Genomic DNA, 24,349 nt, shown 5'->3' with positions numbered 1-24,349 from the left:
GAGGGGATGGAGTGGTCAGAAGGCACTAGTTGACAGTCCTCCTTCAAGTTACATGGGCGACGAGCTTATACTCATTACATTTTCTGTAAGTACTGTAAGTACCCTATTAGTTGGTGTTTCCGTCCAGAAGCACATCCCAAGGCAAGAATTCAGGCAGAATATTTATTTAAGGGATGTAAGAAACCCTGGCAGTGAGATTAGGAAGTATAATGAGTAAGGAAAAACAGCTGATCAGGAATTAGCAACCAAGCAAGATATCACTGTGGTTAACTAAGACTATCTGGTGGAGGATGTCTGAGAGTCTGCACAGAACAAGTCCTTCAGTTATTCTGCAAAGCGAGAGGGGTTGTATACACCTGTGAGTGCAGGTGAGGGAGCTGGAGGTTCATCGCAGGTGTCTATCTCAGGTGTCTTACTTTGTTGGTCTCCATGCTATTTTGTAAAACTGGATCTTTCAACGAACCTGGGACTCACCACTTAGCTAGCCTGGCTGGCCAGCAAGCCCTTGGATCTTCCTGTCTCCATCTCCTAGTTCTGGGATTATAAATATGCATCTCTATGCCTGGTTTTCTATGTGGGTTCTAGAAATCTGTATTTATAGCTTTTTATTTTTGCAGGAAACACTTTACCCACTGAGCTACCTTTCCCAGCAAGGCAATACAATAGTCATTTTATTTATTATTTTATTTACATGTTTATTATTACATTTCTACACCTTAAAGGATGTAACTTAATAAGTGCTTTATTTTGTTCATCCTTAGGATCTATATTATCCTAGCACATAATAAGAATTCAGAAAATAAATGTATGAGCAAGATTAGTAGCATCCACAGTGCTTCTGTTCCTGTAGGCTCTGGTGGGTACACAGAGGTTCAGGTATGCTTGAGACACAGGTTCTGCCCTTCATAAAAGCAATTCAGTAGTTTAATAATCTTGTGTATTGAACAGAGGTAATTTTTTTTCACTATGTCAATTTTTCGATGTCCTGTTATTTTAGTTCCCCAACTGACTTCAAATCAGATGCTTCCAGCAAGAGAGTTTGGCCTAAAACTGCCCGGCTTGTTTTGCTTCTTCAGGTCCCATTCTCAGAGGCCATTCGCGGACTGCTTCAGTGCTGGATGTGATTTGTGTGCATGGGATCGTACTATGTGCTTTCTGAGCCAGATGGGGCTAATTCTTGCCCTTCTCCTGTAGCTCCTCCTGTATAGACATGCATTCTTCCTTACATCCCCTTGCAGTATGAGACTCCCCTACCAAGAGGAGCTGATTAAGGCTGGGTTGGAGGACTGAGAGCACTTGTTTTGCTACTCTAAGGATGGTAATTAAGGTCCACAGAACCCATATAAATGGTGGGTGAGCCTGATGGCCCTCCTATAATTCCAACATTGAAAGGTGAAGACACAGAATTCCCTGGGGCAAACTGGTTAGCTAGACTAGTCATATCAGCAACCTCTGGGTTCAGTTGAATGACCTTGCTTCAATGAAAGAGGGAAAGCAGTTAAGGAAGATTCCCAGTCATCCAAATCAGGCTGCCACATGCAAGCATACACATAACCACATGCAGCGCGCGTGCGCACACACACACACACATATGGGAGTACCCACAGACACATTACACTTACATTCAGAAAAAGCAGTTCATTCTCCATCCCTTAAATTTGAGCTTGGTTGAACCTGTGGTTTCCTTTAGCTAATATGATATAAGGTGAGGGTACCTGCATTGCATCTGTATGAGGGTTTGCCCCTCTTGATACTTTTTGGATTATTGTCACAAGAAACGTGAATTATTTTGGGCTGCTCTCCTGGGAGATGGGCAACACGTGGCCCCATTAGCACTCTACCACTGATGAAAGTCAGTCAACTACAAAAAGAAAAGACGGAGAGCATTGGCTTGTGATTGGCCTTCAGCCGGTGGTCTCCATCACTTCCTTATTGGCTGCCTTCAGCATGGGGTAGAGATAACATTGGCCAGATGGAAAATGTTCACGGCACATAAAAGTTTGCTGAAGATTCTGAGAGTCGATCTGGGAGAAATTGCACTCCATCCTGGTTGAAAGCCAGCAGCTACAAGAAGGATGGAGACCACCAATTGTAGGCAAATCACAGGTGTGAGGAAGCAAATTGGTGGCATATATGGTGCAGAGACCAATTGTCCTAGCTGATGAAAACCCCAACTATTGATCCATGCATTTTTGGAGAACTACATGATGAATGTTTTAAGCCATTTAGTCTTGAGTGATGTGTTGCATAACAGCGCTGACTTACATGTGTTCTTGAGCTGGTCCTTTAAAAATGTTTTAACTGGAGTTTTGTTAAAAGCAGTAATTAAAGTTGCTTATGCATAATCCTCAATTCACACATCATATATACATGTACATAGAAATATGGAAACTAGGTAATAGGATTATGAGTGATTTCTCTGTCCTCTGTAGTTTATGAAATTTACTAATATATCTACAATAAAACTTAAATTTATTTTGAAAATAGAACTTTATAAGCCAAAGTGAGTGGGCAGTTTCTCCCAGCTCATCTCTGATTTCTCTTTAGCAAATTGTGATGTGACCCAGACATTTTTCATCTCTTCTGAGGTTACGGCATTATAAAAGTCAGATACCTTGAAGAGATGCCAGTTACTTTCACCCCAAACTCATTTTCTCCAGTGAGAATGTCAGAGGCATGAGAAGGGCCTACATAATGACAATCTATGTGTCAAGACTCGATTCCCTAAAACATCACTCAAATGTGAGTTTGCTATATCTCTGGATTTTGCATAGTCCATATCCTGTTGACTTCTGTACTTCAACAGAAAGTATTGTTTAGATTATTTTGCTGAGAAATGCAGAAGTCTAGGCATGGGAATATAGTGTGATAAATGTTTTCTATTTGCCCCTTTAAACTAAACTTCATCATGAGGAAATAACAATGGTGGTTTATTTCAGTAGACTAACTCATCTTTGTGGCTTGTTTCTTAAGATTTTTCTATGTCTGCTCAAACATTGGGAAACTTTTCAGTAAAGTCTTCTCAAACTAGTTAAGAAGACTTGGTCATCTGTTTTTTTGCAGGGACTTGGAGATCTTGAAGCTAGGTACATTAAAAGGAAGAGAGTAGATACAGGCAAAGAAAAGTCAGCTTCTCTTATTTTTCAACAACAAAAAATGCAGTAGAAAGATAAAGGAAATTCCCTTAGTCTCCATTCCTGCCTACTCTCACTGTAGATGATACAAATTCTCCATCAATTTCAGGTCACCAGTAGTTCTGAGTAACAGGATGATACAGAGTAAAGGCAATTTCCTCTCTGCAAGTTCTGAGAAGTGGAGCGGGCGACGTGTGACTAACAAAAATGAGAATTGTGAGAAAGTGTTCTTAGGAGACTAATGCCCATGACAGGCAATCTGACAAACTAAACGGGGAGAGGAACCCAACAGGAAAACCTTACCCGGCCATCACTTGTCAGGAGGATGGAGTCACTCTTTATGTCCCTGTGAATCACTCCTTGGTTATGAAGGTAGGAGAGGGCTTTCAGGACGGATAGGCAGACAGTAGCTATCTGTTCTTCATTCATTCTAGAAAGGAAATAACATGTAAGGATCAAGACAGGTTCAGGTTCAGGTACAGCTTTCTAATGCTCAAGAGATGCCACTCTCTTGGGTTTCAGAGAATTAGGTTATGTCTCTAGTCCTTGTCTAGAAAACTCCAAATAAAGGAAATGATGTCTCTGGGATGTGATGATTCCAGAATAAATCCAGGCACTGAGCATTTTAGGGGCCCAATAAAAGTCAAAGGGAAGTGACCACACTTGTTAGCCACTGTGCAATTAGTGCAAATTAATGTCCTTGACCTTTCATACTGTAGGCAATCAAGCTGTATTCAACTAGAATTGAGCAATTTTTATTTCCTAACAAGTTCATTACAGTGGCATAAAATTTTGCTCCTCTGCTTGTCTCTTCTGTCCTCTGGTTAGCCTGGTGGAGCCAGCATATAGATATGATATTGCAACTCAGGAGGATAAAACTAGACTCTGCGTTAGTGTTGAGAAGTTCTATAGACTTCTCAGTAGACTTCTGAGATTGAATCATTGTCTACTGGTGACCTCCAGAGTGTGTGTGTTGGGGAGGGCATGTCAATTTAATGAATGACCTATGTATGCATGATTTTATAATGAGAACTCTGGGCTTGTATTTCCTGAGTGTGCAGTGTCATTAGTTTATGAGGAAATTATAGAGGAAGTTATTGAGGTAGTACTTTGAGTCATCTGTCTTACCTGGTATGAGTGACAATGTCTGTCAAGGCACCACCTTCTAGAAACTCCATGACCACCCAGAGCTCATCTCCAACAAGGTAGCTGTTATACATATCAACTACATTATCATGGTGGTAATCACGCATTATCACAACCTGGATGAATGAGAAAGATACATATTTACTTCTGGGACTGAAGTCTGCTGTGTTTTCTCTTGTGTCCTACATCGATATTTTGGAATGAAAGGGATTTGGTGCTGGGGAATTTCTTCAGGGATCTACTTACTGTAGATGAGAGGCATCAGCAGTTATCAATGGCAGTAAAAAAAGAATCAAGTGAGTATACTGTGAAAAAATGACGGGCCAAACAGACATTGCTAAGTTAAGAATGGGACGTGTGGGAGAAAAGGTGGTGGGGGGGTAAAGAAGGGAAAGCTTTAAGATACACAGCAAAATCTGTCAAAGAGGAGGCTCACTGTGGCACTGGGGAGATGCAGTCAGACAGGACAAAGGGGTTTTCATTCATGTTCACTATGCTTACTTTTCTGTGGGCCAATCCACCAAGGAGGCACTGTAAGCTGAGGAAGTGGGTGGTAAGTACACAAGCGGGTAGTAACTGATGTCCATGAAGTAAGCAATTAGAGGGGCTCTAAGACACCAGCCTGACTTAGGCTAGATCTCAGGGAGAATCGGTGTGAATACAAAGAACAAATTTAGATGGTAAAATTAGATAGGCTGTAGGTGTTTTTAAAGGTTTAAAGATCAAACTGAGTCTACTTGTTGGAAAAGTACCTGGGAATTTTTGCCTTATGGCTGCTTCTGGTTCGTTTTCAGTTTGTGCTAAGGAGTAAGTCAACCCAATCTGTACTAATAGTGCAATTTAGGAAAAAAAAATTCCAAGAACCAGAAACAGGAAATTGGGGAGATGTTCAAGCCAACTTATCTGTAGCTCTCAGCAGCTTCAGGAATACATAAGAAATGAGTATCTTGTGGGAACTAGAGATGTGGGAGGCCACTGGGCATCATGGAGCCTCCACTGGTAAGGTTTTTAATGTAGATGAGAGCATTGGTACAGTGTCCATGGATCAGTTCACTTCTGGATACTTTATGAGAATTGAGAATACTGCCAGAACGCCAAAGGTCTCAAGCCTCAAGCAGCCATGGATAATTCTGGAGATGTGGACTGTACATTCTTTGTCAGAGCCTACATCTCTATCAAATCATCTCTCCCCCATTGCTAAAAAGTTATTAAAGGGAAAATACTCCAAAACACTGTTCTTTTGTTACAGGTACTTATTTTAAAGCTCCTAATTGATATATATATATATATATATATATATATATATATACATGTGTGTGTGTATGTATGTATGTATATATATGACAAATATAATAAAATTGATGTGTATACATATAACATAAAATTGTTGTCTCAATTATTCTTAGCAATAAAGCAATGCTATAACTCTAATAGAAAAGCAAACAAAGGACATATGATTCAAAGAAGAGTTTAAATGGCACGTAAATATATATGTACATATATAAAATATATTTAAAAACTTACTCAACTATCAACAAAATTCCAATTAAAACAATGTTTGTCCATGTCTATCAGATCAGAATAGATAATGTAATATGTAATAATGTCAGCAAGTGTGACAGAGAAATGTAAAGGCCCAAATTGGTACTTTCTAAAAAACATTATATGTTAATTCCCTAAAAGCTACATATATTTAAGTGTCATTTGGCTTATTTGTCCTACTTTATGACTCAAATAAGATTACAAAATGTGAAGCCAAAAAGCATTCACTGAAAACAATATAAATTGGAGATTGGTTTAATGAGTATGATTTATATATATGATGGAAGAATTTGAGGCTATAGAAATGATATGGTTGATATATTCAACTATAACAATGTACTTTCTAAAACTTTATTAACATGAAATTAAATCTTAAATTAAACAAGTTAAAATAAGAAGCTATCAGGCTACATATATGATAGAAGTAAGTAAGAAAATATAAGAAAAATAATAACATATTAATGTAGGCCACCATTGCTTAGTTTTGGAGTTATGGTTATACATATATGTATATGATTGGAGGCCTTGTGTATTCATGAGTCACTTATCCCTTTATCAATAAACATGTATGGAAGGTAGTTTTTAAAATGAGTACTACAATACAGACTTCTTGTGATTCTATAAATGATGTAATATAACAAATATTTGCATAACATTTGCATTTTGTTAGATATTAGAAGCAATCTGGAAATGATATATCATGCATAAGGAGACCATGTGTAGAATAAATGTAAGCACTAAATACCCTTTATACAAAGGTCATGAGTAGGTATGGAGTTGAGGGTTGGCAGAGATTGGAGGACAGATTCTCCAGAAATCCTGAGAAGTCAGTACGCCCATGGAGAGAGACAGCACTGTATGAGTTTTGGAATTTTTTGTAAAGCCCTCAAAACCCTGGCTCCATAGTCAATTAGCCATATTATCTTGCACTAGTTATCTAGTTATTTAACCAATCTGAACAGCTTTGTCTCTCAAATAATAACAGCACCTTTATTGGTTATTGCTCAACTAGGCTTGTGCTTAGTGGGTGGCTGATACAATGGAGTACTTTATAAAGGGAATAAATAATAAATAATAAATAAATGCATGCATGGAATGAGACTGGAGGAAGGACAACAGGGGGATGCTGCTTTTGCCTTTCTATTTTTAGTGTCATTCCCTCCCCCAACTCTCTCCTTCTCTCCCCCCTCTCTCTGTGTGTGTAGTGGTGTGTTCATGGCTATGAGCAAGTATGTGGAGGATAAAGGACAACTTTGAGTGTCTTGCTCAGGCCTGTCATTGTGGGGTTTTTTTTAAAGACAGGGTCTCTCATTAGCCAGGGATTCAGCAATAGGGTAGGTTGCTTGGCCAGAAAGCACGAGAGTGGACCAAGTACAAAATTGGAGCTCTCCCAGCACTGGGATTATATGCACACATTACCATGTCAAATTTTCATTTGTTTGTTTTGCTGTTGTTACTTACCTTGAGTTTTCTGAATAGAACTGAGGTGCTTATGCTTGCTTATCGAGTACTTTACTGACTGAATTTTCTTTCCAGCCCCTACATGCAGTGCTTTGGAGATAGGAAGCAAATGTTGCAGCAACATGTGAAAGAGGCAATCCAAACACAGCATTTACCTCATTAAAAAGGAGTTCCCGCCTTTGTTGTTTTCGGAGGTCCATTTTCTTCACTGCCACTTGCTTTCCTGTGTGCTTCTCAGTCGCAATGCACACAATGCCTGTTGATCCCTCTCCAATTTTGATAAAGTTATCCAAATATTCCCTGGGGTCGCCTGGACTGACCACAAGTTGCAGGGCAGCCCGGAACTGTTCATGGGATACCCTAGAGGGCTGCTGGTCTGAGGAGGAGCCCCAGCTAGGTGGAGGGTAGGTGCTGGAGGAGATGCTGAGGGAGCTCAAGTAAGAAGCAGTGGAGATGTACTGAGAACTGGTTTGCAGGGAAGGATGGTGGTACAAGGTGGCTTTGTGGTACCCCGAAGGGTACTGGTGGCTGCTTGAAGAGTAGCCTGCTTTGCTTTGACTTTGAGGTAGTTTGGAGGGGCCTCTTGGATAGGTGTCGGACCCTGACAGTGGAGGACTGAAGACCATCTGTGCTCGATCGTAATCCACCTGAGAAGAAAGACACAGATGATCAGCATTTCCTAGATCTTAATCTGAATCTGAAGCCTATGATTGGCAGAAGAATGAGAAGAGGCAGTGCTAACAGGATCTGGCTGCACAGCCCCAATGCCAGCTACCCCCAGAAAAGACCCTTCCCACACCCATGCTCCCTACTCCTATCTCCAACCAAGAGCTGATTTGATTCACCTGGTCCTGATCCCAGACAGCCTTTTTTGTTTATGCCTGAAGAATGAAGGAAAGACCCCATGATGAAGGACATTGGTTCTCAGGATCTGGAGAGAAATTTCAAGGGTAGGAAGGAGACATTCCCCATGCTTCCAGACTTATTTCCTTGAAGGTGGCATGTGGTATTCATACACGCAACACAGGACCTATACCTCTAAAAGGGAAAACATGGCTCCTGGCACTAAATAGCTTTTGCTTCTGTGTGGAGTATAAAGTAAGACTGTAACAATTTTACTAAAGTAAGTTCAACTGTAGTTGAGAGTGAAAAAACAAACGTTCAGGTATTCAAGAGAAAAGAGTATTTGGCCTTGGCCAGCCTTCCATGAGATTCCAGGAAAGACCATTCCACTTTGACTTTGAAGAGTAGGGTTGAAGGAATGTGGCAGTGGAGAAATGAATGAGCAAATAGAATAAGGAAGGACAAGGAAATCAGCAAAGGGATCAATGTTGTGTCCATTCTAATGCCCCCAGGCTTGTGGTGCAGTTTCCCTGACAGAAATCACTTGCTCTACCCTTCTTCAACTGCTCTGTCGTGTGAGTACTTAAGAATCCTGCAGAGAAGACCATGCATCAAGAAGTAAGGCTTTCCCGAGTTGCTCTCTGTCACCATGCTGCTGATGATGTGAGGATGGGGACTGTCCCTGACTCAATGTTTGGCCTACAGAGGGGGATTTCTAGCTGGGTGAAGAATAAATACTTGAGTGGATGGTGACACCAAAGCCATAGGAATAGAGACATCTGCCATCTTATCTTCGGCCTAGCAACTGAAGACAGTTGTCACGAAATTTGAAAATCTGTTTGCAAACATGTTTGAATTGATTTTTATGGCCTTTTTATGAACTCAATAAAATGGTAACAACACAGCAACTTTAATAAAAAAAAGAACATGATGATGAAGAAGGAGGAGAAGGAAAAGAAGGAGGAGGAGGCGGAGGAGGAGAAGAAGAAACGGTTCCTGGCAAGATTAAACTAGAAACTGAAGCCCATGAGCTATTCGGAAGTTATCTCCTCCAGCTCGTGTCCAGTTCTCAGATGACAGTAGCCATGCATGGTGATTTGGTTGCAACCTAATAAGAGATGCCAAGACAGAACTGATCACCTAAACTCTCCAAATTACTGGCATCCAGAAATGGTAAAATATTAAATGCTTGTATTTTAGATCTAGGAGATAATGTGTTGAGCAAGGATATATTTTGTTTTGTGAGATGGTTTGTTACAGATCAATTGATAACCAATACAGTGAGAGATCCGACCAAAGAATTTGTGCACGATAATAAGTGTTTACTGTTTTAAACCATAAGATTCTGGGATAATTTGTTAAGTAGCAATAGATAACTTACTCATGGAGAAATTTCATGAACTCTTCTATGAGTACATTAAATTTGAGAGAGTTATTAGGTACCCATGTTGAGATGACACTTAAATGACTTAGACATTCTTTACATTCAAGGATGGGATGAAGGTAAAGATACGAATGTGAGAGCCATCAATGCTAACTTAGAATTAAAGCCAGGATGCTGAATTTATAATAAAAGGCCCAAGGATTCCAATCTATAGATCAAAAAGCGAAGAGTGACTCTTTAAAAATGAAAAGAGAAGTAGTCGCCAGTGATGTAGGAAGGAAAAATGAAGGCATCACAGAAATTTGGAGTCAAGGCAGGAAAGTATCTCATGAAGAGATAAAGGAGTGGTGTCAAACATTTATTGAAAACAAAATGGAATGGACCCTTCACCCTATGAACCAGGCAGGTGGCACAGCTTCCACCCACTGCATGTAAGGAAGTCCACTCCATCATGAAAGGGAGCAAAGACTGTAGATAGTGCTGTCTTGAAAACCATATCCTTTGCACCATTCTTAGCTGTTCTGTACTGATGGCAGTGACATCAGGACACATGCAAAAGTCAGCTGTCCTAACTTCAGGGATAACACACTACATTCAGATGGATTCACCACCCTGATGGGCCTGGTATCCCCTAAGCAATGGTCCTGTCTCATGTGCAGAGGAATCTAGTTAGTATATCCTGACTCTGATATCTTCAGTTAAAACACTCAGCATCTCTGAGCCTCAGTTTCCTCATTTGTAAAATGAAATAATGGTAAAAATATTAACATCTCATTCCTTAGAGTGTAGGAAACTCCAGAAGATTGTGTAGATAGGAAATGAACTGAATCTTGATGGGCCAATAAATTTTAATAATACTACTAGAGTTCTATGAAGTACTTAGAATAACAATGGCAATATAAAAGAAAATAAACAATAACCTCAAAAACAGCAAAACTAGCTAACATTTACAGAAGATGTACAGCACACTAGTGTTACATATGCTCCTGTACATTAAGTTCTTAAAACAATAAAACAGCACTTTCAGTTGTAAACCATTGAATGATGTGTTATAGTTAACCGACTCTATTAAACAATAAGCTGCTTTCTAAGGCCCTATGTCTATACCTGTGTGTGTGTGTGTGTGTGTGTGTGTGTGTGTGTGTAATGGGAGCAGGCTAGAGGAACATCAGTGTAAAAACAATTAGAATCTTGCTTTACATTAAACTTCTATTCACCAAGGGCAGGCTTATCAATAAGACCATCAGGAAGAGCCAAGTAAGGTCGAAAACTTTTATTTTTGAAAGCAGATCTTAGAGCCTCAAATGTCCTCACTATCCAGAGTCCTCATGAGAAGAATATTTTTTTCTCTCATACTTAAGACAAAGTTGCATTCACCTCCCATGAGTTTGTAGAACTGATCGTTAAATGTATATTACAGACAGCAAAACCATGGCCAGTAGGAGTTGTAAACACACTTCACACTACATTAGGGTCATTTTCTCCTTTATCATCTGTCAGCAGCATTAATAGGATCTACTCTGTGCAAATATCTTGTGGAATAAAACAGGACAGTCACGTCTGGATGAAGGGGACAATTTCCTCTTACAGACAAGACGGAATTGTTTTCTGAGAGCTAAATGTCTTTGAAATTAGGTGTTTTAGATAAGAATATGCAATTGTCTTTCATGGCTGCTGGAAAGAGGTGCAGACTCTTAAAAAAGCTCGAGGAACAACCACAATGGAAAGAAACATTTTTAGAACCAAACTAAGTGGTTCAGAAAAATTAACTGTCTGCTTCAGGCAAGTGAACATGTGGCCTCTCCTTGGGGCCTTTCTCCATTCAAGGGGATGATAGCAGACAATCAAGTTCCCCAAAGGAGAAGTGCAGGGGTGACCCCCTTGGGACCATACGGTCACCAAACTGTAGCCTTCACTTTGATCTTAACCAACTGCTATGGTAGAGCAATGTTACTGGCCCATGTCTTTGGGAAAGACCTCATTCCCTTTAGCTTGGCTTTGTTTTCAATAAAACTAAGGCTTGGGAAGATAAAATGTCCCACAAGCAACTCAGGCCAATGACCCCACCATCCCAAGAAGATCATAGGAACCTACCACTTCTGCGGAGGTCTAATCTGTATTCACAGTAAAAGGCATCTGAGTGGCCTGAATACTTAGCACATTGGTACCCAGATCTGATGTCTGGCCTGCTTTGATATACACACCTTAATTGTCGCCAACCTGATCTGTGCAATGAAAGCTGAGGTTCTTCTTGTGGCTAAAATGCTCTGACATTTCCCTGGGGCCAAAGCCAGGCTCCCTTCTTATGAACTACTTCATTAAGAATCTGTTCTTGCAGGAAAAGTAACACTAATGACAGCATTTGCTGAGTGCTTCCCAGGTGTCGAGGACTATTCTAAGTACTCCAAGTACGTCATGGCATTTCAGCCCTCGCTTTAAACAGTAAGACCCGCAATTGTCCTATTTTCATACGAGGGCTGGGGCATAGTATGTTGACGTAAGTCTGACAAAGCCTTAAAGCTACAAAGACAGCAGAACGAGAGTGCCAGCCTGCCTTGAGTCATTTGTCACTCAGGTACTACGTAAGTTCACTGAGACAGGTTTCAGTGATGGCGGACGTGGAGTGGACAGAGAAGGACAACATGCAAACTGACAATGACAGAGAAAAGGGATGGCATAGTGTTCCTTTGGAATCCTATGTACCTGATTAGCTCCGAGAAAACGATAAGATTTGGATCAGAAAATAATGGATGGTAAGGTCTATGGGAATGGGATGAAAGAAAAAAAATTGTTCTTAACAGTCTTGACTTCGTTAAGTCTAACTGTACACAAATTGGTTGTCTCCGAAACATGAATTGATCATTTATGTACACAACTCATTTCTTTTCAGTTTTGCTTTGGTCAAAATCATCTTTTTATCAGTGACACTGATGATCCAGCTTCCACCTCTAAGCTAGTTGCCTTTCTGTGACGTGGACCCCTCCCCCTCCCCCTCTTACGCTCCCTTGACGTCTGTACTCATCCCTCTGCCCCGTCTTTCTTAGGGTGGTCTATGATAGGGAGTGGCGAGGCACAGATGAATCTGCCTGTGTATGTGTTTGTGTGTGCATGTGCTCATGCAGCGACGTCAAACAAGCTGTGAAATCTTTTCTTCATGTCATTTTCAGACGTGTTCTAGAAGAGAATGGAACGGCCATGGCATTTCATATAAGCCTGTCTCTAGTGGTTGTGAAGGGACCCAAAGGCGAGTCATTTTGAAAAACCACAGGGCAGTGGAGTTACAGCTTCAAAACAGATGGTCATTAACTAAATGAATCAATGCGCCTGGAGAAGCAGGGCCTAAACCATTTCCAAAGGGAGTGTGTATGCAGTTTGCCCCCAGAGACCTCAGTGTGAGGGTCCAAAAAGGAGCAGAGAGCTGTAACTAAAAGTGTAAACGATAGAGACACCACAAAGACTTACTCGACCAGGGAAGCAGGCCTGTGCTTTGGGAACAAGGAATTCTGTAGGAATGACTTCTCATCCACATACTCCAAAGGGGATTCCCATATGGCGCAATGTAAGAAAAGAAGGCAAGGTGGATTGTTCTGCAAATTATCACCCAGGGCTGCCAAACTGCTTAGCTGCACTGTGAGGAGGACCACTAATGACAGCAGCCCATCGGCTATCTTTGGAGAGGAAATTCTCTCCACAGGAATCTTTAAAAATACAGGCATCATGCTTTCCTTCCGTTTGGGGTGGTTAATAACAGATGCTTGGCGTTTTAGCTTTCTGCAACCTTTTTGTGTCTCCCATAAATTAGTTCTTACAGAAATGGGCCTCTGCACATCTCCATTCATACTGTTAAAAAAAAAAAAGGCTTATTGTGTGGGGATAAATAATCCCCAGTCAACAGTCAGGCCAGAACGCCCTTCTACAGCAAGTGCACTGTCTCCAAGGATAGGGTTAGGTATTGGCTTGTGATGTATCAAGATTATAAGTAATTATAGCAATGAATTCATTTAATCAATCAATTTCAGCAGTGGTGCACTGCGGTGGACAGGGCATAAAACTCCTCACCGCTATCAATTGCCCCGATTACAGCTGGCTGTCAGCCAGAATTCCCTTGATCCATGTTAGTTAAATGCACATTAATCTGAATTTGGCAGTGTAATCAAGGACCTAACTGAACTGTGAAATTGAATTCTGCAGTAGAACATCATTTGACCATTTATTGCCAAGGCTGGAAAAAAAAAAAAAGGTAGACGGTGAGAGAAAGAACAGAGGGGGTAGGGGAAATCCCATTGCAGATTCTCTTTGTCACCAGGACCTTGTACACGGACATCAGGGGGAGTGTGGCTGGCTGGTGCTGGATGGTAGTGTGGGAGACAGCCGTGCCGGGCATCTGTCCTACAGAGTCGTGACTGAGGAATGTTCCGTGAAGGATGGCGATTACAGGGAAGGGAGACAGCTGCTTCCAGGGCTTAGTTGTGACGCTCCAATACACCTTTTTCGGAACACAATGGAACAAAGAGATTGCTCATCTCAAAAAAGGAAAAAGGCAAACTGGGTGTTGCTGGCTCTACTGAAATCAGAGTGGGATAAAAGCAAACCACGGCCCTCTGTTGTCTGAGCACGGAAAGTACATCTTAAATTTTCCTGACATGACTGAAAGGCAAATGTTAGCAAGACCAGCCTTGGCTTTGGAGGGGAAAATGAGCATCTGCAAGAGAGCCAGCGAGAGTCACTAGTGTCCTTCCCAACAGAGACATTTTAGGGACTGGGTAATTAGGAAAAGGCAAGTCATTCATTCTGGTGGCCCTCCGGCTGTGCTCTGCAATTCCAATGTCTTCCCTTTACAGGCAGGAAACACCACTGATGGGTGAGCTGATTCCCCCTTGCTCACATGCTCACTTCTGAGGCTGATGGACTCCTGCACCCTCATCCTTGAGTTCCCAGCCCAATGCTGTCTCCTGAACTATAGTCTGTATCATTGCAGGGCGTTAAAGAATCTGCTGTCTGACTCTGATAACATAGTTACTATTGCTTTTGTCAAAGGGAAAACTGGTTTTATTGCTATGGTGAGTTTTTTTCCTGGTGCTTACTTTCATCTGCAAGCTGGAGGGGTCAGTTTCATAGTGGGCGGCTCACATGTACTCTGAATGAATGGCAGAGGTACATACACAGGCTGCAAGCTGATGTCCAATTCTACAAAAGAGGCAAGTGCTGCTGCTGAATAGTGGTGATGAGCAGCCCTTGTGACACCAAAAGCATAGAGGCATCTCCTTAAGTTGCTGTGGTAGGAAATTTGGAAAGTAGGTTAAGTCCTGGATGCTTAGATACCCTTGCTGCACTTCAAAACCATGTGTGTTAACAAACTGTTCAGTCCATTAAACAAGCTGCCAGGGAATCTCCCCAAACCGTTGGGTTGGAATCTCACTTGTAATACATCTCATAACAAGGATCCTGAAGAGGCAAGGCTTTCCTGACTTACTAAACGAATGGAAGATACACATTGAGGACATTCAGATGAGTGGCTACTGACCTCTGCAAACAGGCAGAGAGGAGGTCTATGAAGAAATGATGACGTCCGTGACGAACAGACTCTAGCACGCTGGCATTTCTGGCTTTTCTTCTACTCCTGAGTTGGCATATGTAATTATCTGCAGTAATTGCTTTTCCTAACTTAGAGGAAGTATCCTCCATCCAAGCACAGATGCTCTGACTTTTCATCCCTCAGTGCCTGAGACAATGTGCAGGGACTCTAAGTCCACGGGGATTGGCCCTTTCTTTGCTTCAGAATATTGTTCATTTGTGTCAGGGTCCTGAGAAAATTAGGGATGGGCAATACCAGGTTAAAACACATTTTGTCTTTCAACTTAGAAATGGAGAAAAACACTCATAATGACCAAAATATGACCTGACTTTAAACCACAAGAGCACTCTTGGGAAGATGTGTATGTTCATATGTGAGCGATATCACACCTGCAGGACAGATACTAAATATGACAATGACATCACCCTTTTACATGCTTTATATACCTCAGTGAGGACCCTACAGGGACATGTACAGAAAGGACACAAAGGTAAAGGCAATGGCGCCCATCATTACGTGAAGTGATTAAGTAATCCTCTTTTTTTGCCATTTCTTTCCCCTCTCAGTTTCTTGGTGCAGGTCCTAGGGCCTCAGTAGCATTGCCCTTACACATAGCACAGGCCACTAATGGGTTCCTTGAAGGCGGCCCACAGGAAAAATTAAAAGAGAAAAAGTAGAGCAGGCATTGATGCTTTGTTACTGACTGAACCTGAGTGTGACAGTGTCACAAATAACAGTGAGTCACTGAACAATTGCTTTCCAAAGACTGGACACACAGGTCACAGTAATTTTCCTCCCTGAGAACACAAAGTGCCAGCCAAGCAGTGATAAGCATCACTCCGGTGGCTCCAGAGAAAGCTACAAGTAAGCTTGCACACTTTTCTATGTACCTACTGCTCTAGAGAAACTGTGACCGTCTGTCTTAAAGTGCCACCTGTTCGGGGCACCAAGAGCTACAACACTGGTCTCTCTTGCTGCCCTGCATATAGGAGATGGGGTGGTAAACTGGTTGAGATGTATAGACAGTTCTCACTTAGCCTGTGGTTTTCAGGAAGCATCTGATAATTTCACTTTCATTCTAGAGCGTTGTGACATATTTGATCAAACTGTGCAGATCTATCACTTGGATTGGTTTATTTATGAATTGAATGTCCAATAGCTAGGCAGGATTTCCAGAGCACAGAGGATGCTGGGAAGAAAAAGTGGAGACAGCAGGAGAGGCAGAGGAAGCAGGTCATGTAGGCAATAAGGTAACAAGCCACAAGCCATGTGGTAGCATGTAAATTAGTAGAAATGGGTTAATTTGAGTTATAAGAGCTAGTTAGAAACAAGTCTAAACTATCAGCTGAGCTTTCATAATTAATAAGAAGTCTCTGTGTCAGGCCGGGCAGTGGTGGCGCATGCCTTTAACCCCAGCACTCAGGAGGCAGAGGCAGGCGGATCTCTGAGTTCGAGGCCAGCCTGGTCTACAAGAGCTAGTTCCAGGACAGGCTCTAAAAAAGCTGTAGAGAAACCCTGTCTCGAAAAACCAAAAAAAAAAAAAAGTCTCTGTGTCATTATTTGGGAGATGGCAGGACAGAGAAAGACTCGCTATACTAGAGAGTTATGTAAGCATTGTGGTGGGATCAGAGATCCCAAGATGCTCATTAAGACTTTATATGCTATTGAGGTATATACCCAACTATACTGACCTTTTATGACACACATTTTCAAAATGAAGACAGTTATAGCCATGGGAAGTATATAAAGAGGGACTATGTAGGATGGTATAATTTGTTGTTATGGTTTAAAATTATACAAAAGATCACACACAGAGAGAACATTTATGACTGACTTTACCAGAGAGGGTAACATACTTTCTAACCAGAAATATTCCCAGGAATAAGGATTACTCTTTGCCATGTGCTAACTCTTTGATGTTTATTAATCTTATTTAATTCTCCTCACAAGTCCAAAGAACTAAAACACTTCACAGATGAGGAAATTGAGACACAGACAAGCTCATATAGCGCATAAAACTCAAATTCAGAAAATAAATATCCAACTCTTAAATGCTTCTAAATTGGGTGACAAAAATCTGGCTATTTTTAAGAAACTAAAAAAAGACAATTACCCAAGGTAGAATAAATTCATCAAAGAGTATTACAGATCTACTCACCTAAGTCTTTCTTTGCAGCTTGTGGTTTTAATATTTACCCACAATTCATATTTCTGAGTGAATAGAAGGCACATCTGGAGCACAGCATGAACAGAAGGCACAGAGAACTTTCCTTGTGTGCACAAACTTGCCCCCCAAGGTGAGGGTACCCAGCAGTGTGTGTCCTGACTGGAAAGCCTCACATCTACTTTTCTGCTCGTCAGCATTCCTCTAGGAAGTTAAGAATGTTCTGGAAGCATATACTACTGAGTCAGAGGGATGTAGTTTTGAACCCTGGCTCAGCCACTGCATTCACATTCCTGGACAAGCCCATAAAGACAGCTTTCTAGAACCTCAGCTTCCTCAACTGCCAAAGGAGCCTGGATTCTTCTGGATTTATAAGGACTAAATTGGACAATGTCTGCAAAAGGCTTCTCATTGTGCTTAGATCACAGTGACCCTCATATTATCGCCACTCTCTGTATGTCAAATATAGAGAGTGACATGCCAACTACATGTATATTAGCTCTCAGTTGACATGTTGAAGCAGGGACTTTATCTCCATTCTATAGTTAAATAGGAGCCATGGTTAAGCAGTCGCCTGGCTAGTAAATGGCAGTGTAATGAATCAAAGTTGAACAGCTTCTCTCCCTAAACTCTGTCCCTAACTGCTTGAAAGTGCTCGATCAAGGGCAGCTGTAGAAGGCACCTCCAGAGCTCATTTTCTATGGACTTATCTATGGTGAAGGGTGATATGTTTTGCTATTGCAGATATTTTATTATTATGAGTGAAGACTAGGATCCCTTACCATCTAACAAGGAGGACTCCAGGGATGTGGTTATATACTCTGCAATGCCAGAACAACCCCTCAGAGCAAAACAATTACGAGTGTAAGATGGTTGCCATGTCAAGGTCGAGAAACCCCACCTCTGAATAAACGAGGATGATGTAAATCCAGATATTAAAATAATTTCTGACACAACATCATTACATTAGTGCTAGAAAGAGTTGGCATAGGCTGACTGCAGGCTTGGTACCCTCAGAAGCTGTGTGCTATGGGGAATACATCTCAGGGATTAAAACTAAAGAGCTGGACTCCAGTTGGTACAAGAACTAAATGAGCATGCTGTTAATGTGACTTCCAGACCTTATTCCTTAACTTACAATGGGGGCAAGAAATCTTGCTGTAAGCAACATGAGTACCTGGCATGCAGCAAATGCCCGGGGAACCCTGATTTTGTCACTACGTCAGGAATTTCTCAGTGGTTTAACCCCAAGGTATTCTGGTGGCACCAAGACATATGAGCCACTCACTATCTATCTGCCTGACCCCTGGAGGGCACTGAATGAGCAAAATTAAACCCAAGATGATGGTATCTCCCACCAGGTTGCTGTATGGTAGATGTTTTCTGGGGAGAGTGGGAAGCTTTCGTTCTCTCTTCTTGCTGGTTTCTGTAGTTCTGTGGTAAATGTGGTTCTATATCTTGTTTGGCTATTCTTTCCCACCTCAAGGTTTTATCTGCTCAGTTTCAGTAAAGATTTTAAGGTAGAGAATTAACATTAGTATAAGCAGATTTTATTATATTTTCTATTCTTGTCATGCTAACAAAAAAGTGGAGTGCTTTTTCCCCTGTGGTTGTTGTTATTAGTCTACATTTTTCTTCACTGTGAGCTAGAATAAAAATTAAAAAGTTAAAGGTCACAATATCAAGCTGGTGTCACATATACACATACATCACCCTCCTCATTTTTGCTACATGGGATTTGTGCTTTTTCTTCTGATATGAACATCACCCACCCGCCTCTAGAAACTGTCATGAGGTAAAGCCAAATTATCTGAGTCGTGATAACTATTTCTTACCCCAGCTGGAAATCCAAATGCAATTGGCTGATTTTGCAGAGTACAGCCCTAAAGACAGAGGCACCTAACTGTTTTTAGAGAGATGTTATATTTTTAATCAAGTAAGCGTTTTAATTACCAACATGCTTCCCGCCTCCTGCCCTCCCACAAAACCTGCTCGTCAATTCTCGTGGGCTTTAGGGGACACAGGAGCAGCAGTTTGGAACCCTGGATTAAAAGTGCTGAAAACCTCAACAGTCTCCTGTGTGAATATGTTCATATTTTTCCTGAGCCACAGTTGCTGATACACTGGTTTGGCTTTAGAAATGCTGGAATTCAGTGCAGAAGGTCTGTTTTGGAAGTCTGCAGGAATGAAGCAAATACCCATTTTTGGCTCTGCCTCTTCCTTCTTCTTCCTCTGGAAAGCCCTGAAATTTATCATGGATTTTATTTGAAAATTCAGTTGAACCCCTGAAATAATATAGGCCTGCATAATGGGGAAGGGTTAGAGTGGGAGAAATTACAGGCTTGAACCCAGACCTCATGTGTAAACAACTAATTGAAGTTTTATGTGTGGTATGTGACTTTCTACACCACAGGACTCTCTTCTGGGAAATGAGTGGACAAGGTTTCCGCCCAGTGATGCTAAATCCCAAAATCTCTAGGGATGAGTGAAGTAGATGAGACAGGACCTGAGCCAAACTGCAGAGCCCATCTCCCTTCTAGTGAGGGCAGGATTTATCTCTAGCCAATTCGTTTTGAATCCTATATGAAAAGGTGGGTCCAGGGATACCAAGCCAACATGTCAATTTTCAAGAGAAGCTTTCAGTCTCATAATTTGAGACTTATAAGTAAAAAAGGACTAACTATGTTAATGGGTCAACAATGACCCCAGGGCTGAAAGGTGCTATGTTTCAACAGCATTTTCTTAAAGACTATGACCCAAACCAGCTCTTTCCCATTTGTTCAGATATACCACAAATTGATTTGGTAGTGCTGGGGACTGAATCTAGGGCCCTGCCTGGGTATTCATGCACTCTACTACTCAGCCACATCTTAGCCCCTCATTTTGAGATGGTCACTAGGCCTTGAGACTTATTCTGTTGCCCAGGCTGGTCTTGAACTTGTGATCTTTCTGCTACAGCTTACTGAGTAATGAGACTATAGGAGTGTACTCCATGCCTAGAACATTCTTTAACTGAATTATGAGTATGTGACCTGACTCAGCATTATAACATACTGATTTTCTTATTTTATTCTACAACTATGAGGCATCTTCCTTTGCATGGTACTTACAGAAAGCAATCTGTGTTAGAACTGTGCTAACTATGTCAAGTATCAGGATACATATACAGGTGCTGGGTGGGTGTGGCTGTTGGCTCTTAACTAGTAAGACCTAGATCCAGCAATTGCTATGGGAAGAATGAAATAAAAGTATTTATTATACCCTAACCATGGCTGTTCAAATACATTTAACATAATGAGATTAAAAACGTGCTCATTTAAATTCTAACTGGAGATAACTATTCCATGCCTTTTTTTCTTAGGATTCACTTCTAATTTCTTATCTTGGGAACTCAAATAACTGGTCCTTTGTGTCTTCTAAAGTGGAGCTTAAGTCACTTTCTGTTTACCCAAAGAACTTCTCTTTAACATCTTAGATAATATAAAGGAAGCTGACTGCAATTGATAAAGCAGAGGCCTGCAGGCAGGCTGGCCCAGCAGGGATGCTCAAGTTAATAGACAAGCTGCTGAGGAGAAAGCATTGGTACAGATGTAGGTGATGTTCCTGCTAGTCCTCATGTCCCACTCAGTCTGAATAGGGGACTCAAGGGAACCCACAATCCATCCTCAAATCCTTTTCTGCTTCAGCTGTTCAGGCGAGGTGCCAAGTTATTTGTATGTTGTCATGGACAAATCAAGCACTTGTACACTTCCTGGGCTATTGCTAAATATCTCACATGCTCATGAAAATGGTGTGATTTTAACCAGGAATCAGTACTCCTACCAGAGTCTTCTACAAAGTGTGGGATATGGTGAACATGCCAATTTTCACCAAATTTATACCATCCTTATTTAAAAGAGTGTACTTTGGGGGCATAGGATGATGCATAGGCACTGATGGAGTGCCTGCCTACCATACATGGGAATCTATGATTGACTCCTAGCACTATGAAAAAATGCACAAAAGTCCAGGAATTAGATGCTACCAGTTACTAAAAATATTCATACAAAAAGTGTTATTAAGAACTTAAAAAAATGAGTAAAAGAGCACACTCATATGAAAGGCTACCCCTTGAACTGAGTGTCCCCCCCCCCTTTTTTTTTAATATATCCACATGAACTTTAAAGAATTGGGAATATTGTTCCATTCCCTGTAATGACCTACAACTTTTTACCCTCAACACAGAACTTAGTAAATGTGATCAGACTACATTTATTGTTAGTAAATCAGAAACTTGTTCAATTAAGCATAAATTTCCTTGTGTTTTAATCAGAAATCTTGTAGTAGATATCAAAAGATAAAATTTGATTATAATGACATATGGGCCTTGTTTTAAAGCCTTTAATTATGGGACTCATGGGAAAATAAGGTAGGATTTGGATAATGAATTCTCACTGCAAAAGCAGCAAGCTTCCAAGACTCTGGCCGTCTAGAACCTTCTCGGTAGGGCCAGTCACTCACGGAGAAGAGGCAGTAGACCTTACCTTTGGAATGCACATTGTGGGCTCGGACAGGCGAGGGTAGGTGTAGGAGTTGTACGAGTGTCCTTGAGAATGAGTTTTAAATGCACTTGCTCCAAACGGCATCATGGGTTCCTGAAGCCCTGAGCCTGACTTGGACCTCTGCCGCATGGCCGGCTGAGGGCTTGTCTGATGCAGGTATGACGACTTTGGCCTTCTGTCATACTCATCAAAGCTGGGTCCCCAGTCACTTTCACTATAAGCCAGACTCTCCTTGGAGCACCTGCTGGTCCCTGCAGTTCTAGAAGGCGTCAGTTGGAATGAGTAATCCAGAGGGGAGCTACTGGAAGCTCGCTGATAACCCCACTTAAGGTCACTGTATTCACTTGGTTTGCTCAGGGAGTCCAAGTGTGTGTGATAGTCGACAGGGAATCTGGCAAGGTCAGCTTTCAAAGGCTTCATCTCGGGGTAGTAGGCATCTCCGTGTTTCATCTTCATGACATGCCCATTTTGCTTGGCTGCATGGCTGCCTTTGTAGTACAGATCCAGGTCGTCTCCGTAGAGACTCCTCTCTCTGTACTTTTCCGTTGTATAGTCGGCAGTAGTATCGGACTCACTGGAATACTGTGAGAAGGTGATGAAGCCATTTTCTTCTGAGTGCCCTTGAACACGGCCAGCGGCTCCTTGATCAGGGGTGGGTGGGCTTTCTTTCCTTAGGGAATTGGAGCGAGTCACAGAGATGTTGTCGAAATCCTCTAGCAGGCCATTAATAGAGGTTTCCTTGCAGGATTTATTTCCTCTGACGATTGTCTAGGAATAACAGGAGTAATATTGTTAAGAAAATATCTCTGGTTTTATAAATGCTGGAGGATGGTTGCGTCTACTTCACCCACTTTAAACCACAGAAGAAAACATGAGAGGAACATTTTAGTTAAAAAAAAAAAAAAAGTAAAGAAGCAATTGTTGACTGACTTCACTGGAAAAAATATCAAATATTCAACAGTAAGCTGGGCTTGCAAATTTATACTTAGTTATTGCATTAGACCATATCGTTTTGCAGATAAAAAATAAACATGCACCTTCTTTTAAAATTACTTTTAATTTAAATTTTGATAATTTCATAGATATGTACTGTAAATATGCTCACCCTGCTTCCCTCTCTTGTTCCCTCCCTCTCTTACAGACCCTTCTTCCTCATCAGCAGCCCTTCACCTCTTCATTCCTTATTTTTGTGCATGTTACCACAGCTGCTATGTATTCACTGTTGGGTTGGTCATGTCATTTCCAGAAGGCAGCATTCCACAGCAACCCTCCTTATCCTCCAGTCCTTACAATCGCTCCACTTTCTTTTCTGTGAGGTTCCCTGGGTCTTAGAGTGGGCGATGTAGATAGCCTGTTTAGGGCTGAGCAATCAACAGTCATATGTTCCCAGCATTTTGATCAGCATGACTCTGTATTAACCATTGCCAACTGCAGAAGTCTCTCTGATATAAACACTTGTCTAAGGGTGTAAATACAAACAGTTAGAAAGCAGTTTGGAGACATGTATATCTATACTCACATATACATATATATGTATATATATGCATATAATATTTGTAGTAATTTCAGCCTGAGGGCCTGTGTAAACCTTTCCCTTCTAACAATGAATTGATGGATATAAATTTTAACAGTCTATAACATTTGGTTATAAAAAGCATGTTTGTTATTTTAAAATCCACTATCCCGATGATTTATAAAACCAATAAGCATCACCACTTGAATATGAACACAGGTATAAAATTATGACTGATGTTATATGACTTCTATGGAATATTCTGGAAGACTCTGAAACTGTGGTTATTGGTTATGGAACAGCATGGGGACTAATTATGTGGTTTAGTTTGCCATCCAATATGATACTGTTAAACACTGAACTACAGTCCTTGCAGTGACCACACCTGGGTGCTACCATCTTTTAATCTGTGGTTTTGCTTGGTAATGATGTGTGCGTGTCTGGCTGTTGGTGACAGACTGTTCCCTTTAATAAACCTAAATAACACCAGAATATGAGGAACAGAAAGAAACAGCAAGCCACTTACAAAGCCAGTCATCTGTGCCTTGGCTTGTCACTACACAGTCTGCAGTGCAATATATGGGGGTAGATAAGAAAACAAAGAATAAAGGGTGGTTATCAAGATTTTAAGAGGATAAAGAGGAAAAAGCACTTTTGAGCAAGTAGCGAGGAGTTCAAAATCATCATGGTTAGTACTGGGAGAGCTCATGATGTAGGAAGAAGACCAAACTGTCCCAGAGGTTGCGAGGCACAGACTAGTTCCTCAAACTTCATGCTGAAAGACAAGGGTTTGTTTTTGATTTTTCTCTACCAAACTGTCTTAGATGAAATTCTTTTTATTTATGCCCTTTTAAATAAACTTATTTTAGAATAGTTTAGCAGTGACATTTCAGAGATTGGGTAGAATATTCCTAACTACCCCACACACGGTGTTTCACGTATTAACAGCCTGCATTATAATTAGTGAATTGCCACCTTTATCAGCTTTCTCCTAGGGCTCTGGAGTCTTACCCATGAGAAATAAATATTTATTGATTATGTCTCCT

General features: G+C 41.1%; 1 protein-coding gene across 1 annotated transcript in view; it reads right to left on the bottom strand.

The window, feature by feature from the left end:
- The window catches only part of Pak5 (p21 (RAC1) activated kinase 5), an 88,303-nt gene that overhangs the window by 13,012 nt on the left and 50,942 nt on the right, over nucleotides 1–24,349 (bottom strand). The window contains exons 2-5 of the mRNA XM_038331286.1: nucleotides 21,773–22,558; nucleotides 7,439–7,930; nucleotides 4,263–4,396; nucleotides 3,438–3,564 (exon numbers count right to left, since the gene is read on the bottom strand). Coding sequence (XP_038187214.1) covers nucleotides 3,438–3,564; nucleotides 4,263–4,396; nucleotides 7,439–7,930; nucleotides 21,773–22,558 — 1,539 coding nt within the window. The remainder of the gene's footprint in view (nucleotides 1–3,437; nucleotides 3,565–4,262; nucleotides 4,397–7,438; nucleotides 7,931–21,772; nucleotides 22,559–24,349) is intronic.

This window comes from Arvicola amphibius, chromosome 5, assembly GCF_903992535.2.
Source record: "Arvicola amphibius chromosome 5, mArvAmp1.2, whole genome shotgun sequence".
Lineage (NCBI taxonomy): Eukaryota > Metazoa > Chordata > Mammalia > Rodentia > Cricetidae > Arvicola > Arvicola amphibius.
This window is presented reverse-complemented; position numbering and strand designations above follow the sequence as displayed.